This window comes from Phyllostomus discolor, chromosome 4 (assembly GCF_004126475.2).
Source record: "Phyllostomus discolor isolate MPI-MPIP mPhyDis1 chromosome 4, mPhyDis1.pri.v3, whole genome shotgun sequence".
Lineage (NCBI taxonomy): Eukaryota > Metazoa > Chordata > Mammalia > Chiroptera > Phyllostomidae > Phyllostomus > Phyllostomus discolor.
The window spans coordinates 10,188,808-10,206,887 of NC_040906.2; the positions used below are offsets into that span (position 1 = coordinate 10,188,808).

The window sequence follows — 18,080 nt, forward strand, 5'->3', positions numbered from 1 at the left end:
AACCGTGAGCCACAGAATGCAGGCAGCCCCTGGACACTGACAATGACCCCTGGCTGACAGCAGTGAACCAGGGATCTCAGTCCAACAAGTGCAAGGGATTGGACTCTGTCAACAACACACTTGGATTTCAGCCTCTGAGGCTGCAAGCAGACACTTGGCTGAGGGGAGTTGTACCCAGATTTCTGACCCACGAGGACTGTGGGATGATGAATGGGTGTTGACCTCGGCCCCTAAGTGGACAGTAATCTGTAACAGCAGCAATAGAAGGTCATACAGACTGCCAGAGCCTTTTCTCAAGTTCAGGACATCTTTGCACTCTAATTCCTGTTTCCTTGAAAACATGGTTAAAACTTCACATTTTTATCTAACTTCCAAATAGCCAGACTCTTAGCTCTTGAAAATTGAAAATTGCAAACTTACTTTCTCTGTCTGGACACCATGGGGACAAACTTTGTATATATTTACATTTATACGTGAATATGTGTGTTTGTGTATTTTGTGTGTGTGTGTGTATATGCATATAAAGGTGTGTCTATACCTGCCTATGCAGACCTGGTAAATACAAATCATATTCCATGATTCCAAAATAGTTTACATATATGTACATATAGGAATCTTAGCTGTATGTATATGTATTCTTCCTCAGTGCCAGGGACCAACATGTATTATTTCACAACAACCTCGGAAACTGTATACTGATTGCTTCATAGTATACATAAAGAACAGCCACACAGAGGTCAAGTAACTTGCTGGAAGTCCTTTAATAGATGGCTGAAGAGGATTCAAGTATAGATCTGTCTGGATGCAAGACTGCAAGGTCGTTTGTTTTCATCTTGCTTGTCTCTCACGCTGAACCTTTTTAGACGCTCTCAGGTACAGCCATCTCTGCCCGGATGCCATGTGCCACCCGAGTAAACTCCTCTCCCCCATGCAACGGGATGCCACATGGCCCTGCTGGTTTTCCCCTTTACATCTGTGCCTTCTCCGTTTCATAAATCCCCTTCCATCTGTGATATGTGAAGAAACATCAAGACTGTCATGGAGACTTGCCTTGGGGTGGTGGACACACAGTACAATAGACAGATGATGTATTATACAACCGTACACCTGAAACCTATATAATTTTATTAACCATCACCCCAATAAATTCATATAAGAAGTTTTTTTTAAAGGATTTCCAAAAAGACTGTGTTTTCAATTTGGTGCTACTCTGTTCTCCAGAAATTCCATTTATTTTTAAACTTTCAATTTTAACTGTGTTGATGATTTTTCAGCTTTGTGTCTCCAGGCCTGATTCTCTCCCGAGTTTCAGGCCCACATGTAACAAGGGCGCTAGACAAGCCCATTTGTCTGTCTTTCCCACCCTATACCCACTATGTCTAAATCGGCACTCGTAGGAAAAGAAGTCCTCCCTTCTTACCACCCTGTGTCTCTCAGTCCTATTGTCTGTCACCTAGACAGCCACACTTAGAAACCCGCTGGCTTCTGTGACCCTCTCTTCAGGGTAAGAGCATGAGCTGTGACCCTGGATTGCCCAGGTTTAGATCCTAGGTGTGCTGCTTACTTGCGTCAGGACTTTGGGCCAATTGTTTAACTTACCAGGATCCAAGGAATTTCCTCTGCAAAATTAGGGTGGTGATGACAATAATAATAATAATAATAATTCACAGGGTTGTTGGCCTGTCTTAAATAAGGTACCATAAACATTTAAACCAGCACCCAGCACCTGGTACCTGCTCAGTAAATTTCAGCTATTGTTTTCCATTTACTTGTCAGCTCTTCATGTAAAATCTCCCTGCAATCTATGGTTATGCTTCTTTTGCCAAGTTTTCTGCCCTCTACCACTCTGTGTTAATACCTGGATTCATGCAGACTGTCTCTGGGTCATATTATCCCAAATTCAGCTTGTAGATGGCTAGCAAATGAATCTTCTGAAGGCACTATTTTAATTATAATTCAAAAATCCTTCAGTGATTTCTCATGGCATTCAAGAGGCAATGACAACTTTCATTATCTTGGCATTCAGAGTCGTCCGTGAACTGGCTCCTGGCTTCTAGTTTCTAATTGTTTCTATTTCTTCTCTCTTTTGCAACCTTTGTCTCTAGACAGGCTGGGCTTCCAGCTTTTTCTTCAACATTCTGTTTTGGCCTGCCTCCTAGCTTTTGTTATTACAGAATTTTTATACTTAATAGGTGCCAGGCAATGTGCTGAAATTTTTCAGAGTATCATTTAATTTCTCTTCACAATAACTCTATAAGATAGTTACCATGCTATCCCTATCTTGCAGATGAGAAAACTGAGGCTTGGAGAGAGTGAGTGATTGGCTGAAAGACACAAAGTTAGGAAGCAGTGGACTTGAGATTCGAATCCAAACTGCGGATTTTAACCATTCTATCTTATGCCTTGTCTGTGCTACATTCTCATTTCCTAGAGTATCCTTTGCTCTTCTCTCATCTATTTCACTCCCATCTGGTATTCAAAACCTTCCTTGGGTTCTACTTTAGTTCAAAGTTTGCCCAGACCCCTTCAAACTTTCGTGAACTCCTCTGTACCTGGAGACTAGGAAGGGTGTTATGTATTTCTCATGAAGCGCAGCGACGTCTGAGTATGCTGCTTCAATTCTGACTGTTGGTATCAGATTTCTTTCCTACTGAACTGCACAGTGATGTCTTGTGGCTGAGCAATGAAACTGATGTCTCTCCAATATCCACTCTTGCCCATCGTCCTAGTTAGGTTTACTTGTTTGTTTTGATTGCCAACACATTTATGAACTCAAGCAGAAAGAGAATTTGTTGGGAGGGTACGGGGTCCCACAGAATGCTGGAGAAATAGACTTGCTCTGATATCACATAAGGTGACAAACCGTGGAGGCTCCCCGACAGTGCCGTCCCAAGGAACACCACTTCGTGCTCCTGGAGGCCCCCCTCCTTTGCAGCCACCCCAAATGATGTCTGTCTGGCGTTCCCACATGTTGCCTGGCAATGCCTCCTTTTGCCTCTGTTCTAGGGAGACTTAACAACTAAGAACAGGGAAAGGTGAGTCATTCTGATATTGCAGAAGTCGAGGAGTGGGAGGGACTGCAGGACAAAGTAATGTGGCGCCTAAAGAGGAATAGAGGACAGACGAGATGCAAATATTAGAATAAGAGGAAGTCACTTCGGAGTTGCTCAAGATTCTTAAATTCCTTGTTATAAGATAATATTCCTTTAAAAACCTTTGAGTCTTCTAAAACTCCAAGTTAGGGGTTCACAACACCATGGGGAAGAGGGCCCAAGATAGACTTCAGAGGTTTGTGACCCTTGACCATACGTGTGCATCTGCTGATGCTTACACTTTTCTGGTGAGTCATTCGTCTTTATTAGATTTTCAGGGCCCACAGCCCAAAAACGGTTGTAAAACTCTACTTTCAGCAATTAAAATAGAAACACAATCTCATCCCCAGGAAATTAGGTGACTGGAAGCAGACTCTCATGATACTGTATAATGAAAACAATTACACCTGAAAATTAGGCATGTACAATAATACACCTGCTCATCTAACAGACGCCAAAGAGCTATTTGGAGGGTGAGCTCTGCTTAGGGCTAAAGACGTACAACGGAATTTCTAAATATTCAGTGACCGTGGCTCAAAAGGGCTTCTGCTCTGTGGAATCCCTGGTTGGCTACTTAAGCAGATGACAGATTAACAGTATGGTTTACCTCCCCAGTTGCTATTTTTATAGTTATCTTGTGATTTTCCTCATGGTTTCAGAAAGAAGCCTCCTCGGTCTCCATGGTGGGTCAGGGAATGGCCAATGCCTCTTCTCACTTGTCTTGCACAAATCACTGCATGACAAGGTGGAAGTGTGTGAGTGGCTCATGTCAGGCGTGTGTATGTGCCTCGGTTAAATGCAGTTATCGGGGACAAGGGGACGGCCTGTGTCAGTAAAAAGTAATTGAGCTTAAGGGTGTGGTCGTGGAAACTAGCTGGTTAAGGGGGAGCTCCCCTAGGAATCCCCGCCTGTGATACAGAATCAGACCTGTGTTTCACATGTGGTTTCCAGGAGGGACATAAGAACGTCATCCCATTTTCTAATGGCTGGAAATAAAGCAAGGGAGGGTCATCAGAAGTGTGTAGGGGAGGAGGCCACAGTTTTAAATTGATGGTGGAGGACGCTTTGTGAAGAAGAGACATTTGAGTAAGACCAGCAGGAAATTAGCAACAGGCCACGGAATCTGTGAGACCATTCACCTGTGGGTTAAGTTTGCATCATCTGTGGCTGCCAACCTGCACCTCCACCAGTAACTGTGCTGAGCAACAGAAAGAAAAGACAAGACTCTGGAACAAAAGTGTCCACACAAACCACAGCATGCTTACTCATTGTCCCCCTTCTTGGTGGTCTCTCCCTTTCCATTCGTAGCCTGAATCCTCCTCCCAACCAGGACAGGAACAAAATTCATGAGCTAGGTAGCCGCCTTGTTATTTTCCTTTCTTAAAGTGCAAAACTCCCAGAACACTGAGAACCTTTTGCACAGAAATCCTTTTCCTGGTAAAGCTTCTTGCTTCTGTCCACAGTGCACATTACACAGGGCTCTGTGCAAAGATGCCTTCAACTGGCTTTCCCTGACGTCAGAGCGGGCACAGTGCATAGGGTGCCTTCCTCAAGACGCACCTCTTTGGAAGGTTGGCGGGAGTTTCTTGAACCTCGGTGGTCATGGAGATCAGTCCTCCGTGGAAATATTCCTTCAACCATCTTTATAACCCACGCTGTGCTTCACGAATGAGGAATGGTTCCTCCAGCACTTACGTCACCCTGGTGGACACCACTATCGAGTAGACCCATCTGCAGATGAAGAAACTAAATCTTAAATAGCTGTCTTACATGGCAGCAGTTTCTAGAAACAATCTTTAAACGTTGAGTCAATGATCTCTTAGTCTTGTGGCCTCCAAATATTTCACATCTTATGCACTCAGTAGAAAAAAACTGACTACACTCCCATATCCTGCGTTTGTTAATAAATGAAATAGTTCTTATCAATAACGAATATGTCAAAGCACAATATACATAGGGGGCAAGGTTCATTGTTCAGCACAATAAATGTAAGCCCCTCGTTAATCTTTTCATTACGCGTCACCTGAGAGCCTTCTGGATACCGGACACTGTTCTAATCACTGATGACACGTGAGTGAAGCAGAAAAAAACTCCCACTCTCATGGAACATAGAGTCTAGCAGAAGTCAGACCATAATTAAAATAAGTAAGTAAAATGTAGAGCAGCGTGGCATGCTAGTAAGCGCTTCGGAGGAAAATAAAATGGGAAGGAACATTGAGGTGGGTGTGAGGGACGGGTTGCGCTTTTACACAGCCCCAGAGAAGGAGAGCAAGAATCTGAAGATTAGGGAATTGAGTCTTTGACTCTTTGTAACCAAGTGGTATCAAGGTGTCCATTTCAGTTTCCTTTATTTAGTAATTAATATAAAGAGAATTCTAATATTTCCTTCTTGTGCCCTAAGTGATGGTCTTGTTCACCTCTCTAGGAAGACCACTAATTTATTCTACATTTTCATGAGAATGAAACAGACTGGCTTAAACTTATTTAAACAGAATTCTGGGACCGCGGATGTATTGTTACAGTTTACCTTTGGGATCTAGCCAAACTGATAAAGTTTGATGTCTGTTTTGGTGGCAGACATAGAACCTTTAGCTTTGTGATTTCATCTTGATTTGATTCCGTGGCGGACTTGACATCATCTGGTTTGTTTTGCTATGAGCAATTCTTTTAGGCGTCCAAAGTCATTGTGTGTGTTTGTCTTGCTTTAAATCAGGCGATTAGGGGGAGCACACACCCCGAAGCCTGTCTGAACCGCTGGTAGTTAGTGACTTACAGGAAGCAGTAACTGGTCGGTTTTCCTTTCTGGTTATGTGAGTGTAGCATGAGCATTTCCCTTTTTACCAGAGAAGAAAGAATCGTTAGGCCTGGCGAAGCTGCAGAAGGAAGAGGTTGGACAGAACTGATATTTTCAAATACTTTGCGAATCGAGTGACAGCAGCACCATGAGCTTCCGAGGAAAGGTTTTCAGACGGGAGCCCAGTGAGTTTTGGAAGAAGAGACGCACAGTGAGAAGAGTAAATCGAGAAGAAATCCACAGACTTGGTTCTGTAGGTATCTAAACTTCATTGTTTGCTTTCCAGCTTTGTTTCAAAACTTAAAAAAATTAACAAGATTAGCTCTGGGTGGGCAGCCTAACATAGGCTCTGGGTGAAGTTCTGGACACACAGAACTTTCTATTTGGATCATAAATATCCTCTTATACTTACACCATTATTTTAAATATGTTGATAGAGAATTTAAGTAGCTAAGACATGACTAGACTATCTGGAATATTGGAATTACTACCATTGTTATTTTAAAGCATTGATAGAGAATGTAAACTATTAAAATATGAGAATACTGTCTTTTTAAAAGAAAGACCTACAATTGCCTCAATTAAGAGCCCAAGCAATGACTTGTACATAGTTGTGTTTTTAAAAAAAACATTACTGTTTCTTATCACACACCACTTACTATTTGTTTTATAATTCTTAGACTAACTCGGAAGATGAAAGAAAATATAAATAAGTATTGAATGAGCCAAGGAAGAGAGTAAAAAGTGATGGTTGAAAGGGGTTTATCTACCGTTAAAAATGTTTCTGCCTTCTTACTGTTTGTGAGTAAAATGAGGGCTCTGGAATGTGTACTTGTGGCAGAGTTCTAGATTTCTGCTGGCACCAGGGGCAGCTGCACATCAGAGCCTATTGCTAGAGGCCGTCAGCAAACCACAGGTAATGTGGAAGGCTCGTTTCACATGAAACATGGCTGCAGTGACATTATTGGGTCGTTTCTTTTTACAGAAATATCTGTTCTACAGGGTGTCCAAGTTTTGCTTGCTTCCTTCAGGGTAGGGGTTCTTAGCCTCAGCGCTACTCTTACTTGGGGTCTGAGATTTTTGTCGCTGTGCCAGGCTGTCTATGCACTGTATGATGTTTAGTAACATTTCTGGCCTCTACCCACTAGATGCTAATGGCAAGCTCTCCCCAGCAGTGACAAAAATGTCTCTGGTATTGCCAAATGTCCCCTGGGAGGGAAAGGTGATGTCCCTGGTTGAGAGAACCACTAGGGATAAATGGGTTTTTTTTGTTCATGTAAACATCGAGAAACAAGGCAGCTTTTAAAAAAATTGTGTATGTGATAATGAGTCTGTATGAACAGTCATTTAGTGAATATGAATAATCAAATTCATGAATAGTCAGCCCTTGGTAGGCCAAAATAACCAGAATAACCATCTATGGAGTGGTAATGTAATGTGGGTAGAATTTAGCAGACATCTGGCTCATAGGATCAGCGCCGTGTTGTTGTTTGGTCGGGTCTTGGTCATTATCTCAGTAGTGCACGTCTCCCATTGGGAAACACAGGCAAGTGAGCCCTTGACCTTGACCCATGGTGTGCACCTGGGTCTTGCCATGCAGCATTTCGTAGCTGGGATATTCAGAGTCCTGGACTTAACCTCTTGGTCTCCACTGACCCCAAAACGAGGGCCCAGTTGTGTCTTCTCTCCTGGCTCCATAAGAGTCTACCACCAGCCCGTTAGAGAGGATCAGAGTTTGAAAAACTCCTTTGGTTTGACATTATTTTAACCTTTAGATCAGCCCCAAAGGCGTAATTTCCTTGCTGCTTTTCCCCCAGTGGAATTTAGAAGTTCCATGGCTTACATCACCATGAGATTTACTTCTTCTCATGTTCACTAAAAGAGACGACACCGAAAGGAAGAACAGGTCTATCTCACAACAGACATACGTAGGATTTGGCAACAGGACAGTCCCCGGTGTCTCCCCGCATAATGAAGCTAATCGGGCTATGAATGATCTTAATTGAATTTGGAGGTATTGCTACTGAGCACTATGGGGAAAGCAGCCAGTAAGGACGGAGTGTCTGTCCCCCAGCATTCAGTAGCAACGCGTTCACATTTAATTAAGATCATTTACACAGTGATTAGCTTTCTTCTTGGGAAGGCGCTGGGGACTTTCCTGCTACTGTTGCCTGCTCACGGCCGTCCTCAGATAGGCCTATCTCCTTTCACAGGTTGCCTCTTCTGGGGACCAGGGGCTTGCTCAGTCCATCCAGAAGTATTGTCCGGAGACGTGGTTTCACGCTGAAAAACACAGAGAATCCAAAATAGTGAAATGCGTAACTAGAGCCCGAGGGGATCATGCCGTCTCACTTTGTCACCAACAGTATATGACCTTGGGCATATTTCTTACATTAGTCTGAGCCTCAGTTTCCTCCTCCATACAATGTTCATGACAGTACCTGCCCTGTCATAGGGTTACTCGCTGTTGTTCACGTTGATCTTGTGCATTCGGAACATGATTTTGACCCAGTGAAAGGTATGAGTTATCAGTGTTAGGTAGCATCAGTCTAATCAAGTAAAATACGTATGTTTCCGTGACAAAGGAAGAGGGGTGTAACTGTAGTGAGATTGTCTTTTCTGTGACGGCTACAAATGAAGTCAATGGGAAGTGACGCTTTCTTCTGGGGAGCCTGTCTTGGTGACAGAGCAACGTAGCAGACACAGTTCTGACTTGCATCAGGCTGAGGACTCAGAGGTCCTAGACTGCTCTGTGTTCACGGGGCTTGCCTTAGACAGGCCGCATTTGTTTCCTCCTCCACCCGAAGCCAGCTGGGCCTTCCCCAGCACAGCACCTAAGCCTTCTAGAAGCTAAACCAGCATCCCTAGACTGGCTTCAGAGGTGACTCAATAAGTGATAAGGAAAAAGCAATTCAAGTGACACAATGACTAACAAGCAAAGGTGTGTCTTTAAAGTTAGTTTAGAGGATACAATCGTGAATTCTTTTGAATTTTTGAATATATTCCTATATTGTAGGGAAAAGAGAAATAATGCTTCCTGGAGATAATTATTATAAATGGTTTGTTTTTGTAAGGATCATGTGGATTTCAGACTCAACAAATTATTTTTTTTTGCAGTAAGGGAAATATAGAAATGGTCTAGTTTCTTCACCACCTAGAATGTTTAGCCAGATGCTTGTGGCTTTCTGAAAGGTGTACAACCCCAACTTCATCCTCTCGTGACCCAGGTTGAGGAATTTATCTCTTCTGTTTCTTTCAAATGCTGTTTGAAGCTGTTTATTTAACTCTGTATGGTAAATTTTCATTGTGTTAGAAGTTCCCCCTATGAATCCAAATTTTAAGTGCATTTTCTAAGAAATGCCTTTATCTACTTTAATTCACTTATCAGGACGCCAGGAAAATGAAATGTGTTAGATCAAGTAGAACAACTTCCCTTCATTTTTGAAATGTGTGTGGTGTTCTGTCGTGGAAGGGTTTCTTTATAACTGTCTCTTTTTTTAACCGAAATCACTCAGGATGATCTCAAGTGCAGAGGAGGTCAGTAAAGAAGATAGTGTCCTTCCTAAGTTGCATGTCTTAATGTGTAAAGATTAAGTACACAAGTAAGCCGAATTATTATTATCAATCATCGGTACAATTATAAAAATGAAAAATGTATTTAAATAAATGTGAGCTGATATTTTTAAGTTCTTACTGGTTGACAGGCTTTAAATCTGCCAGATTTCAAAATATTTGGAAAACTTCGGATATGCATGAAAATGCTTGCTGCCCTCTATAGTAAGAGCTCATTAGCACTTTTATAGAAAATTAATAACTATGGACAGAGGATCTAATCTGAATATCTTTAACATACCTCCCACATACATCATTTTCTAATATGCATTGTGTTGTCATGTTTCAAGTCTATTTTTTATCCTTTATTCTTCTGTGTTAATGTGAGCAGCCTCCCACTCCAGTCATCTGGGCTTTCTTACTGTTACTGTTGGTTTTATACAAACATCCTCAGCTACCTATTTAGACTATTTTATAATGAGCCAGTCAGGTGAAAGGAAGCCCTAGAAGGGATCCCAGGATGATGACTGCAGGCAAACAATGAAATGAGACTGAATCAAGTTTGACACATGATGGGAAATATATGGGTGAAGGCTGCACATGGATGGGACGGAGGAAGCAAAGGAATAGGAGCAGTGGGACAAATTCAATTCAGTCCATGGAAATGGAGAAGTATAAATCGAAATCTGATCTGGCCTAGGAATGGAGGCCCCCTAAGAGGGCTCTGGGCGTGGCCAAAGCAAGAGGGAGGAGCCAGCTCAGGTGCCAGGTTGCTGCACAGAGGAAGCTCTCCAAGAGGACTCAGGAGAGGTTCCTGCAACTTAACCAAGAATGAACTCACTTTCCTCGGGTCCCACTGCTCAGGGAGGGAGAAGAGGTGAGCCAGGAGAGAAGCAGGTGGAGGATAATCACCACACCAGGCAGAATTAGCTCCCTGACAGTGCCCTTGACCTATCTGAGCAGGGGAACGCCAGAGTGGGCAGGAGGTAACACCGTGATGCCAACCACTCTTTTTATTTTCCAGCCGGTGGCAGTGGTACAAAACCTTCTGAATTCACAGGTTCCCTCAATTAGTGGCAATTTCCACTGTGGCTTTTGACACAGACATTATCTGACATTCACTATCTCAGTCCTTAGTACACCTGTTCATTTTCTTCTCTGGACCCTCTTACACAAAGTTCTGTCCTCTGGCCTTAGCACCTCCTTCCCTAAGGTGACGAGGGACGTCATACCAGCCCCGAGATTTCTCAGGTCTTTCCCTGCAGAGCTGACAAAGGGAGCAGGGATAGTCCTCAAAACTACAGCTCTGTTTCAGAATCTTCCCAGCAGGAAACAAAGAGGTTTCTATGTCGTCTATTCCTGAAAGGCCATGACCTTTGTCGGTGGAGTGGCGGAGAGGGGGTGGAGTGGACCAAAGGCTTCCTGCTAAGCCTGGTTGAAAGGTGGGGTCTCCCGTCAGCTTGCTCAGCAAGTTCTCAGAACCCAGGTCTCTGCATCTGTAACACAAAGCAATGATGATCTCTTCTCGACTGGATGTGATGCTCAAGGAGAGAAAGTGATAAATACTTCTCGTGGTCCTTGCCGTTTGCTCATGATAGCAGTAGCAGAAAAATAGTAACTGTGATTAGCATGTATGGGGCGACTCACAAAAATGGTAGTTTTCATTGTGACTATCAATAAATTATCTTGGTAACTATGTTATTTCTATAATGGAACATTCTTTTTTTCAAAGATTTTATTTATGTTTAGAGAGGGAAGGGTAGGAGAAAGAGAGAGAGAGATATCAATGCGCGGTTGCTGGGGGTCATGGCCTGCAACCCAGGCATGTACCCTGACTGGGAATCGAACCTGTGACACTTTGGCTCACAGCTCATGCTCAATCCACTGAGCTATACCAGCCAGGGCTTTATAATTGAACATTCTTAAAAGATGAGTTATTTTTAATGTAAAAAAAACAGCAAATGTGACCCTTAGAATGAAACCGGCAGAGCAAAGGGAAAGAATCTGGGGCCAGCAGTGGCTGAGAGATGCCCTGTTTGTCATTACCCTCCATGCCCACCAGCACTTCCAGCCCGGCCTCGCGCCTCCTGGGACAGAAAGTTGTCGTATGTGGAATGTCAGCACTGAATACGAATGTGGAGATACTCTTGTCATTCGGCCTCCAGTTATGCCAGTGTCATAGGAAAGGGACGAATTAGTCTCAGTGGGAAATTAGAGATGATGTATGTTTTATAGAATGAGATGACATTGGAATTCCCTAGCAATGCATGAGTTTACTGAACCTAAAACTCCTGAATTTGAAGGATACTGGCAGCCTTTTCAGAGCTATCCAGTCCTCGTTGCCTGTGGTTTTAGTCCCTCTTGTCCACTGGGGAGGTGCAGAATGGTAACGAGAGGCTAATCCGTCCTTTGATTGGGGACCTGGACCCACCCCACCTCACAAGGTCAGTTTCGTGCAGCGTGCACAGCTACATAAAGAAGGAGTCCTTGGCTATGAGAGGTTCTCATTTAAGACCATTCGAATCCAAAGAAAGACCAGATGAGGAGATAATAGTCCCTTACAATCGGCGTTGTTCCTTGCATTATATCTTCTTAGATTTCTTTATCTGCAGGCGGAGGAAACCTACTCAGGTAAACAAGCAGACAGTCCAAAGACGGGAGCAGAAGGAAGAATGGAGAGACAGGACAGGAAAGAATAAAGATGGATGCAGAGCATCCCAGAGCAATGGGAAACAGGGGTGCTGTTGGTGTTTGTAGCAAGGACAGTCGTGTGGGACGTCGGCCATCTCTCCACTCAAGATCCAGAGTTCTGGAGGGAAGTGTTGAATGGGCCTTGTGGGGGGTCACATGCCCTGGACCCAGAAAAGCAAAATCCTCTTCATTGTCAGACCCAGGAAGACTGCTGCATAGGGGGATGGGCAGAGAGGGGTCAAAATTACGTCACCAGAAGGAAGTTCCAATGTTAGCACAAAAAAAAAACCAAACACATAAATAAATAACAGGATAGGTGTTACACAGGCCAAAAACCATCACACATCTGCCACACATACTCAGTTTCAGGTAGCCAAAAGTAAGAAAGGAATGAGCTCTCATTAGGGGATGATTTATTGAAAACATAGGTACATGTTCTTGACAGAACTGTTTACATTTATGTGTGTGACTTGTATGTTTTTGTGTATACACACACACACACACACACACTCCCTTCACACTTGACCTGTTAGTGAAAGTTCATTTGTGTGACTGTTGATACTAAAATAATATCGGAGTTTAAGGCAGTAGCAGCTTTCATCACGGACTTCACACAAATTAGTCTGAAATTCCCAGCAGTTTGCTCTAAGGCATCAATTTCCCTGGTGTCGGGCAGACGTGTAATTGGGTTGTGATGTATTTTTAATGATATTTATTATCTTTCAAGTGTTTCTAGAAAACTAAATGAGACACGTAATTTAATTTGATTTAGATCTTCTGGGGTATTTTCTGCTTCTTTCAGTATTGGGTGAGATTTTTATTTATCTTTTATTTCCATTTGCTAAACAACAAGACATGAATATCTACACGCTCCTAAGAGATATACATCGTCAAATCTACTTAAAAAGAAAGTAAGACTCCGAAGGTCTGAATTTAATTTGAAAGTACACCTTGTTTTATAGATCCTATAAAACGTATTGGTATCTTTGGTTTTCCTGATGGAATTAAGGGTTAACAAAATAAAATATGCTGACTTTTCCTTCTATCATGTTTATGTTGAGTATAATGATTAATTTTTTGTATTTGCAAAGGGCTTTATAATTTGGCAAGTTTAACAGGGTCCATTGCACTGAAATGGACTGAGATGTTGAAAGAGTTACTACTGGTCGATTTCTTCTGACATCTATGTCCTTTTTTGTTACCAAGGAAACCGTTTCCAAATTCAGCTTAAGCTGAGCCTGCCCAGCTGTACCGTGCCTAACTTGGACGCAGCTAGTGTTTTTCCACTCTCAGGGAACTGTGGTTCAAAACAGAGAGGAGGTCACAGGGTCAGCAGAAGATGGCTCATTCTTTACTTAATCATTTCCTTTTCGGTAAGAGAGGCCCGTCTTGTTTTCTGAAGCTCCACCATTTGAGAAGTTGTCCAGTGGAACTCCCTCTGATGAAAGGCTGAATTAAATCTGTCACACGACCACAGGCTGACAGCTGTGACCGTGGAGCCAGCTGCACGGCCTCTCTCCCATTTTCTCATTTGTTTCAAACACAAATCGTGTGGAAGTTGGTCCCATGCCAGTTGCATGAAGGCCAAGGGGCCTGGATTAAATTAAGGTCTGAAGAATCCATGTGTCGTTTAGATCTTTTATTTCCTCTAAGAAAAGGAATCATTTCTCTTGAAAATGCAGAGATTAGTTAACAGCTGGGTTGTTTCTGATTAGCTTTGAAGACCTGGAGGGTGGGATTCTTTTCAGGGCCTCTCTCAAGACCCCCGGACCCTCACTCTCAGCTCTTTGCTCGTCTGTGTGCCAAGATGGGAAGAAGATGTTTAAAGAACTGACGTGACAGAGCCTACTGTATTGCTCCTGAAGTAAATAAGTATTTTTATCGGTTTGTTTTTCTGGGTCGTTAGCCAGGATGCAAGCTTATGTAAGACGAACAAGGCATTCCGATGCAGGATAAACTGTGTTAGGAATCTTCTAATTAGAATAAAGTTTCAGATATCTGGAAATGTCTAAGGTAATCAAGGAAATCCAAATTAGCATCAGAGAATAGACTGCATGTGACAGAAAAAATATGTATATAACTTCTCAAAAGTAAGGGGAAAAATCTCTTTTCCTAATGTGTTTCTCGAAAAGAATGAACATGATGGTGGGTAACCAAGGTTTGGCCCCCTGATTACACTTAAAATTTATAGCACAAACACAGGGGCCCAACTATTAATCTTCATTCCTCTCGAATCAGTCCGTTCCCCTGATTAGTCCTTAGTGATCCTGCCAATTCCCCAGTGCCAACACACTGGACCTGCCTGTGAGCAGGTAAAAGCTACAGAAACAGATTCCTAAGTATCTACAACTTGATTGTTGTCTAAATATTTATATTTGCAAAGCTAATGAGTAATACTAAACCAATTCTAAATGTAACCCTTTTTTAATTTTAATCGTTGTTCAAGTACAGTTTTCTGTCCTTTACTCCCATCCCAGCCCACCCACCCAGCCCTCCCCACCTCCCTCTCATTCCACCCACCCCTAGTTTTTGTCCGTGTATCCTTTATACTTGTTCCAGTATACCCTTCCCCTTTCCCCCTGAAATTCCCTCCGCTCTCCCCTCTGGTCACTGTCAGCCTATTCTCTAGTTCAGTGTCATCCTTTTTTTAATCTGCAGGTATAAATATGTAAAACTATTTTCTAGGCTGTTTCTCAAGGAAAATAAAAGGTAGAAGTTCAAGGTGACTTTCATGTGCTGATATACAGAACTGGGTAGATCGCCTTCCTTCTTCCTGTGGGGGACAGAGCAGCCCAAGTTGATTCAGGAGATACATGGGGGGAACACTGCCCATTTGTTTTATTTCACTGTTTTTCCTCATGTCATTACCTCCCTTGTGCCCACAGAGTCATTAATTGTGGAATTTTGTTTGTTTGTGTTTTAAAAGGAAATTCAGATGATCACTATAGAATCACGGAGCCCATCATTCTTGGTCCATGAAGAATTTAGTGTAACTAGTTCAGTTGGCTGGTTGATTTGGCTCGGTTTTGGTGTACATTTTGGGGTAAAACCTGTGGAGTAATCTCAGTCATTTTCAAATAAAGACAAATCTGCATTTGCCGGCATTGGGTGGTTGATGCCACACCCTCACATACCCCACCTCCGTGGTTCTTACAGTGGCACTATGACAAGCAGGAAGCTGCCGTCTGACTCACTGGACTCATTTGAGTCACCTCACTTAGTCCCAGTTTAAATGACTTGTCCCAGCTGTGCAGCTGGTAGGAAAAAGACCCTGAACTTCCAAATGCAGATTCTGACTTATAATCCTTCATGGTAGTGACCAGTGCACAGAGGTGTTGAAGTAATTCACCCGATTTTCATGGTACCCTACAGAACTCGAGATACGTCAGTAAACACATTGATAATTGTTCGTCCCTTTTCTAACTTTCTTTTCCTTAACGTTCTGCTTAACATGCTAGTGTTTATGTATCCTCTTTTTAACTACTTGAATATTAGTCTTTGAACTTCTGCACTGTGTGTCCTTTTCGAGGTGCCCTTTCTGGTGGATTTTCAAAGGCTAAATAATCTTAAAGTCAATGACTCCCCATTGTTTCCATGGAGGCACAGTAATTTGAAAGACCAAGTTCATTTCTTCACCATGAGGAAAGTGATCCATGTTCTTCATAGAAAGTTTAGGAAATGTGAAAACTCAAAATAGCAAAATCCTAAATGTCATAGTCTCCCCTGAATATAATAACTGATAATATTTCGATCTACATCTCTAATTTTTCTTTAAAATTTTTGAGTTTGGTGCAGTTACTCTGGTATGCAATATTCATCCTTATTTTTACTTAACAATAAGACATGAGCAATTTTGCTTGTTATTGCAAACTTCAAAAACTCAGTTTTAATGGCCATGTGGTATATATTCAAATGGATGTGCCGTGATTTTTTAATCATTCCTTATCCTTGCTAATTTATTCTTTCCCATCTTTAGCTGACTACATCCTTCAGAACTTACTACCCCCTACAAATCTAGGATTCTAGATCCAAACTCTAATGTCACTGTATGTGTAAATCTAGAAAACCAGTGTCAAGATGAACTTGACCTTCCCTTCTGACGTGGTGCCCTTTCGTTATCTCTTCCTTAGTAGCAATGCTTGGCACCTTGATCACAGACCCCAACCTCCTTGGGTTTTCCCACAAAAGCCACTCCTATGCAGAATGTCGTGGGTCAACTAATTGCAATGAAGGATTGAAGAGTTACAAGGAGGAACCATCACATGCACGACACAATTATTTATTGATTTGCTCCAACCCCTCTCCTATTTTCAATGTCCTGCCCAAAGCCCATTATAGCACTAAGCCTCTCTCCACAACACACGGTTCTTTGGAAAATATAAACCACACTTTTGGAGCAGCAGCTCTGGTTTCTTTACTTTTTGGATATGGCCTCTACCAGCCTGCCTGCTTTTCTTACCTCTCTTGGGTTAAGGTGAATGTATTTTCTCCATCTTGTTATGGAGTAAATCTTGGGTAATATGTGTGATTGTTTTTAAAATAGAGTCCCAGGAAATGAATTTCTGGATGCAATGACATAAACTTATTACTCAACAAATATTTACTGAGTGCCTACTATTTGCTCTTTGTACACATTAAATTTATAATGCAAGAGCTTCAAACCCAGGACTAGTGAAAATTTAAAACTTATGTGATGAGCACTGTGGGTACAGCACAGGTCTCAGAGCATAACAGATATCACTTCACACTAGAATCACATGCATTCTAGAGTGTGCGTTACACAACATAGAAAACCTATCATCACACTCTGCCTTTCATGCTGGACTTTCCTAAAGCTAGGCTGCATTGTCTCGGTCATTTCTTAGTTCGATCCTATTTCTATTCTGGAGATAAGTCTAGGTTGATCATTTAGTCATTTCATTTTTCGGTGTGACATACTTCAAATGCTTAGCTCTTCCATGTCCTTTCTTCACCCATTTGATTTTTAATTGCAAGTTTGAAAATCATTCAGATATTCGGATAGAACACTACTTTCTTGAAATTAGAGTCTTTAGCTAAGGCGCGGACCATCTGCTTGCTGCAAACCCATTAAACGGCTCTTGGCAGCCCTGGATATGACCAAGGTGGCAGGTTGACCAACTCCAGGACTTGGACATTTTGTTGGCATTCCATGAGAAGCTGCGGAATAAGTAGAAGGGAAGGGAGCATTTGTTTTGTGACAGGATCCATTGTTCTGCAGTGACGTTAAATTGGAGGAGAGCTGTGGATCTGGGGAAGTGGAGCAAACAAATCCCTTAATACGGTGTAAGAAGAATAGGGTGTATTACCCTGTGGTGCAGCACCAACCCTGCTGCATAGTAACAGGTACTGGTGGGCGCCTTTTCCCAGGCCGGGAGTGGTTTCAGAATAGCTAATGAAATTCATTACTCATTGGAAAGAAAAAGAGTGAGAGTAAAAAGTTATATAAAAATCCAGTCCAATTCAGGGTGATCTTGGCACATGCCTCATCCCAGTTGGTGCATTTCCAGGGAGAAGGAGGCGCATTAAATCCAGCAGGGACAAACGCAACCGGTGTAAAGCTGTAAATCAATGCCGCTCCGTTGCCAGTTGCACTCAATGTCTCTGCAAGCATCAGTATTGAGAAGTGAACTTCTCCCACCTTCCTCGTATACATCTGTCTCTTGGACAAAGGTGCCGAACAGACAGCTCTCTTGTTCCAGAGAGGTCTATGCGCTCCATAGCCTAGATTCTTCCGTCATAACAAATTCATGGCCAACACCACCAAATTGCAGGCTCTAGATGATATGAAATATATTATTGTTATTTTTATTTTTAAACCTCAGGTCCACAGTAATTATGATACATTGAATATCTTGAAAGTTACACATTGCCCTGGCTGGCATAGTTCAGTGGATTGAGTGCAGGCTGCAAATCAAAGTGTTGCAGGTTCG

At 42.4% G+C, this 18,080-nt stretch overlaps 1 protein-coding gene across 6 annotated transcripts in view; it reads left to right on the plus strand.

Annotated features, from left to right (window-relative positions):
• Positions 1-18,080, plus strand: part of DOCK10 (dedicator of cytokinesis 10) — a 228,970-nt gene that overhangs the window by 81,571 nt on the left and 129,319 nt on the right. The window contains exon 1 of one of the 6 annotated variants that reach the window (XM_036022787.1): positions 4,640-6,139. The exons of 4 other annotated variants lie outside the window; for them this stretch is intronic. In XM_036022787.1, coding sequence (XP_035878680.1) covers positions 6,035-6,139 — 105 coding nt within the window. In that variant the 5' untranslated portion in view covers positions 4,640-6,034. Of the gene's footprint in view, positions 1-4,639; positions 6,140-18,080 lie in introns of those variants that run through there. One more of the 6 variants, XM_036022789.1, reaches the window with a different exon arrangement.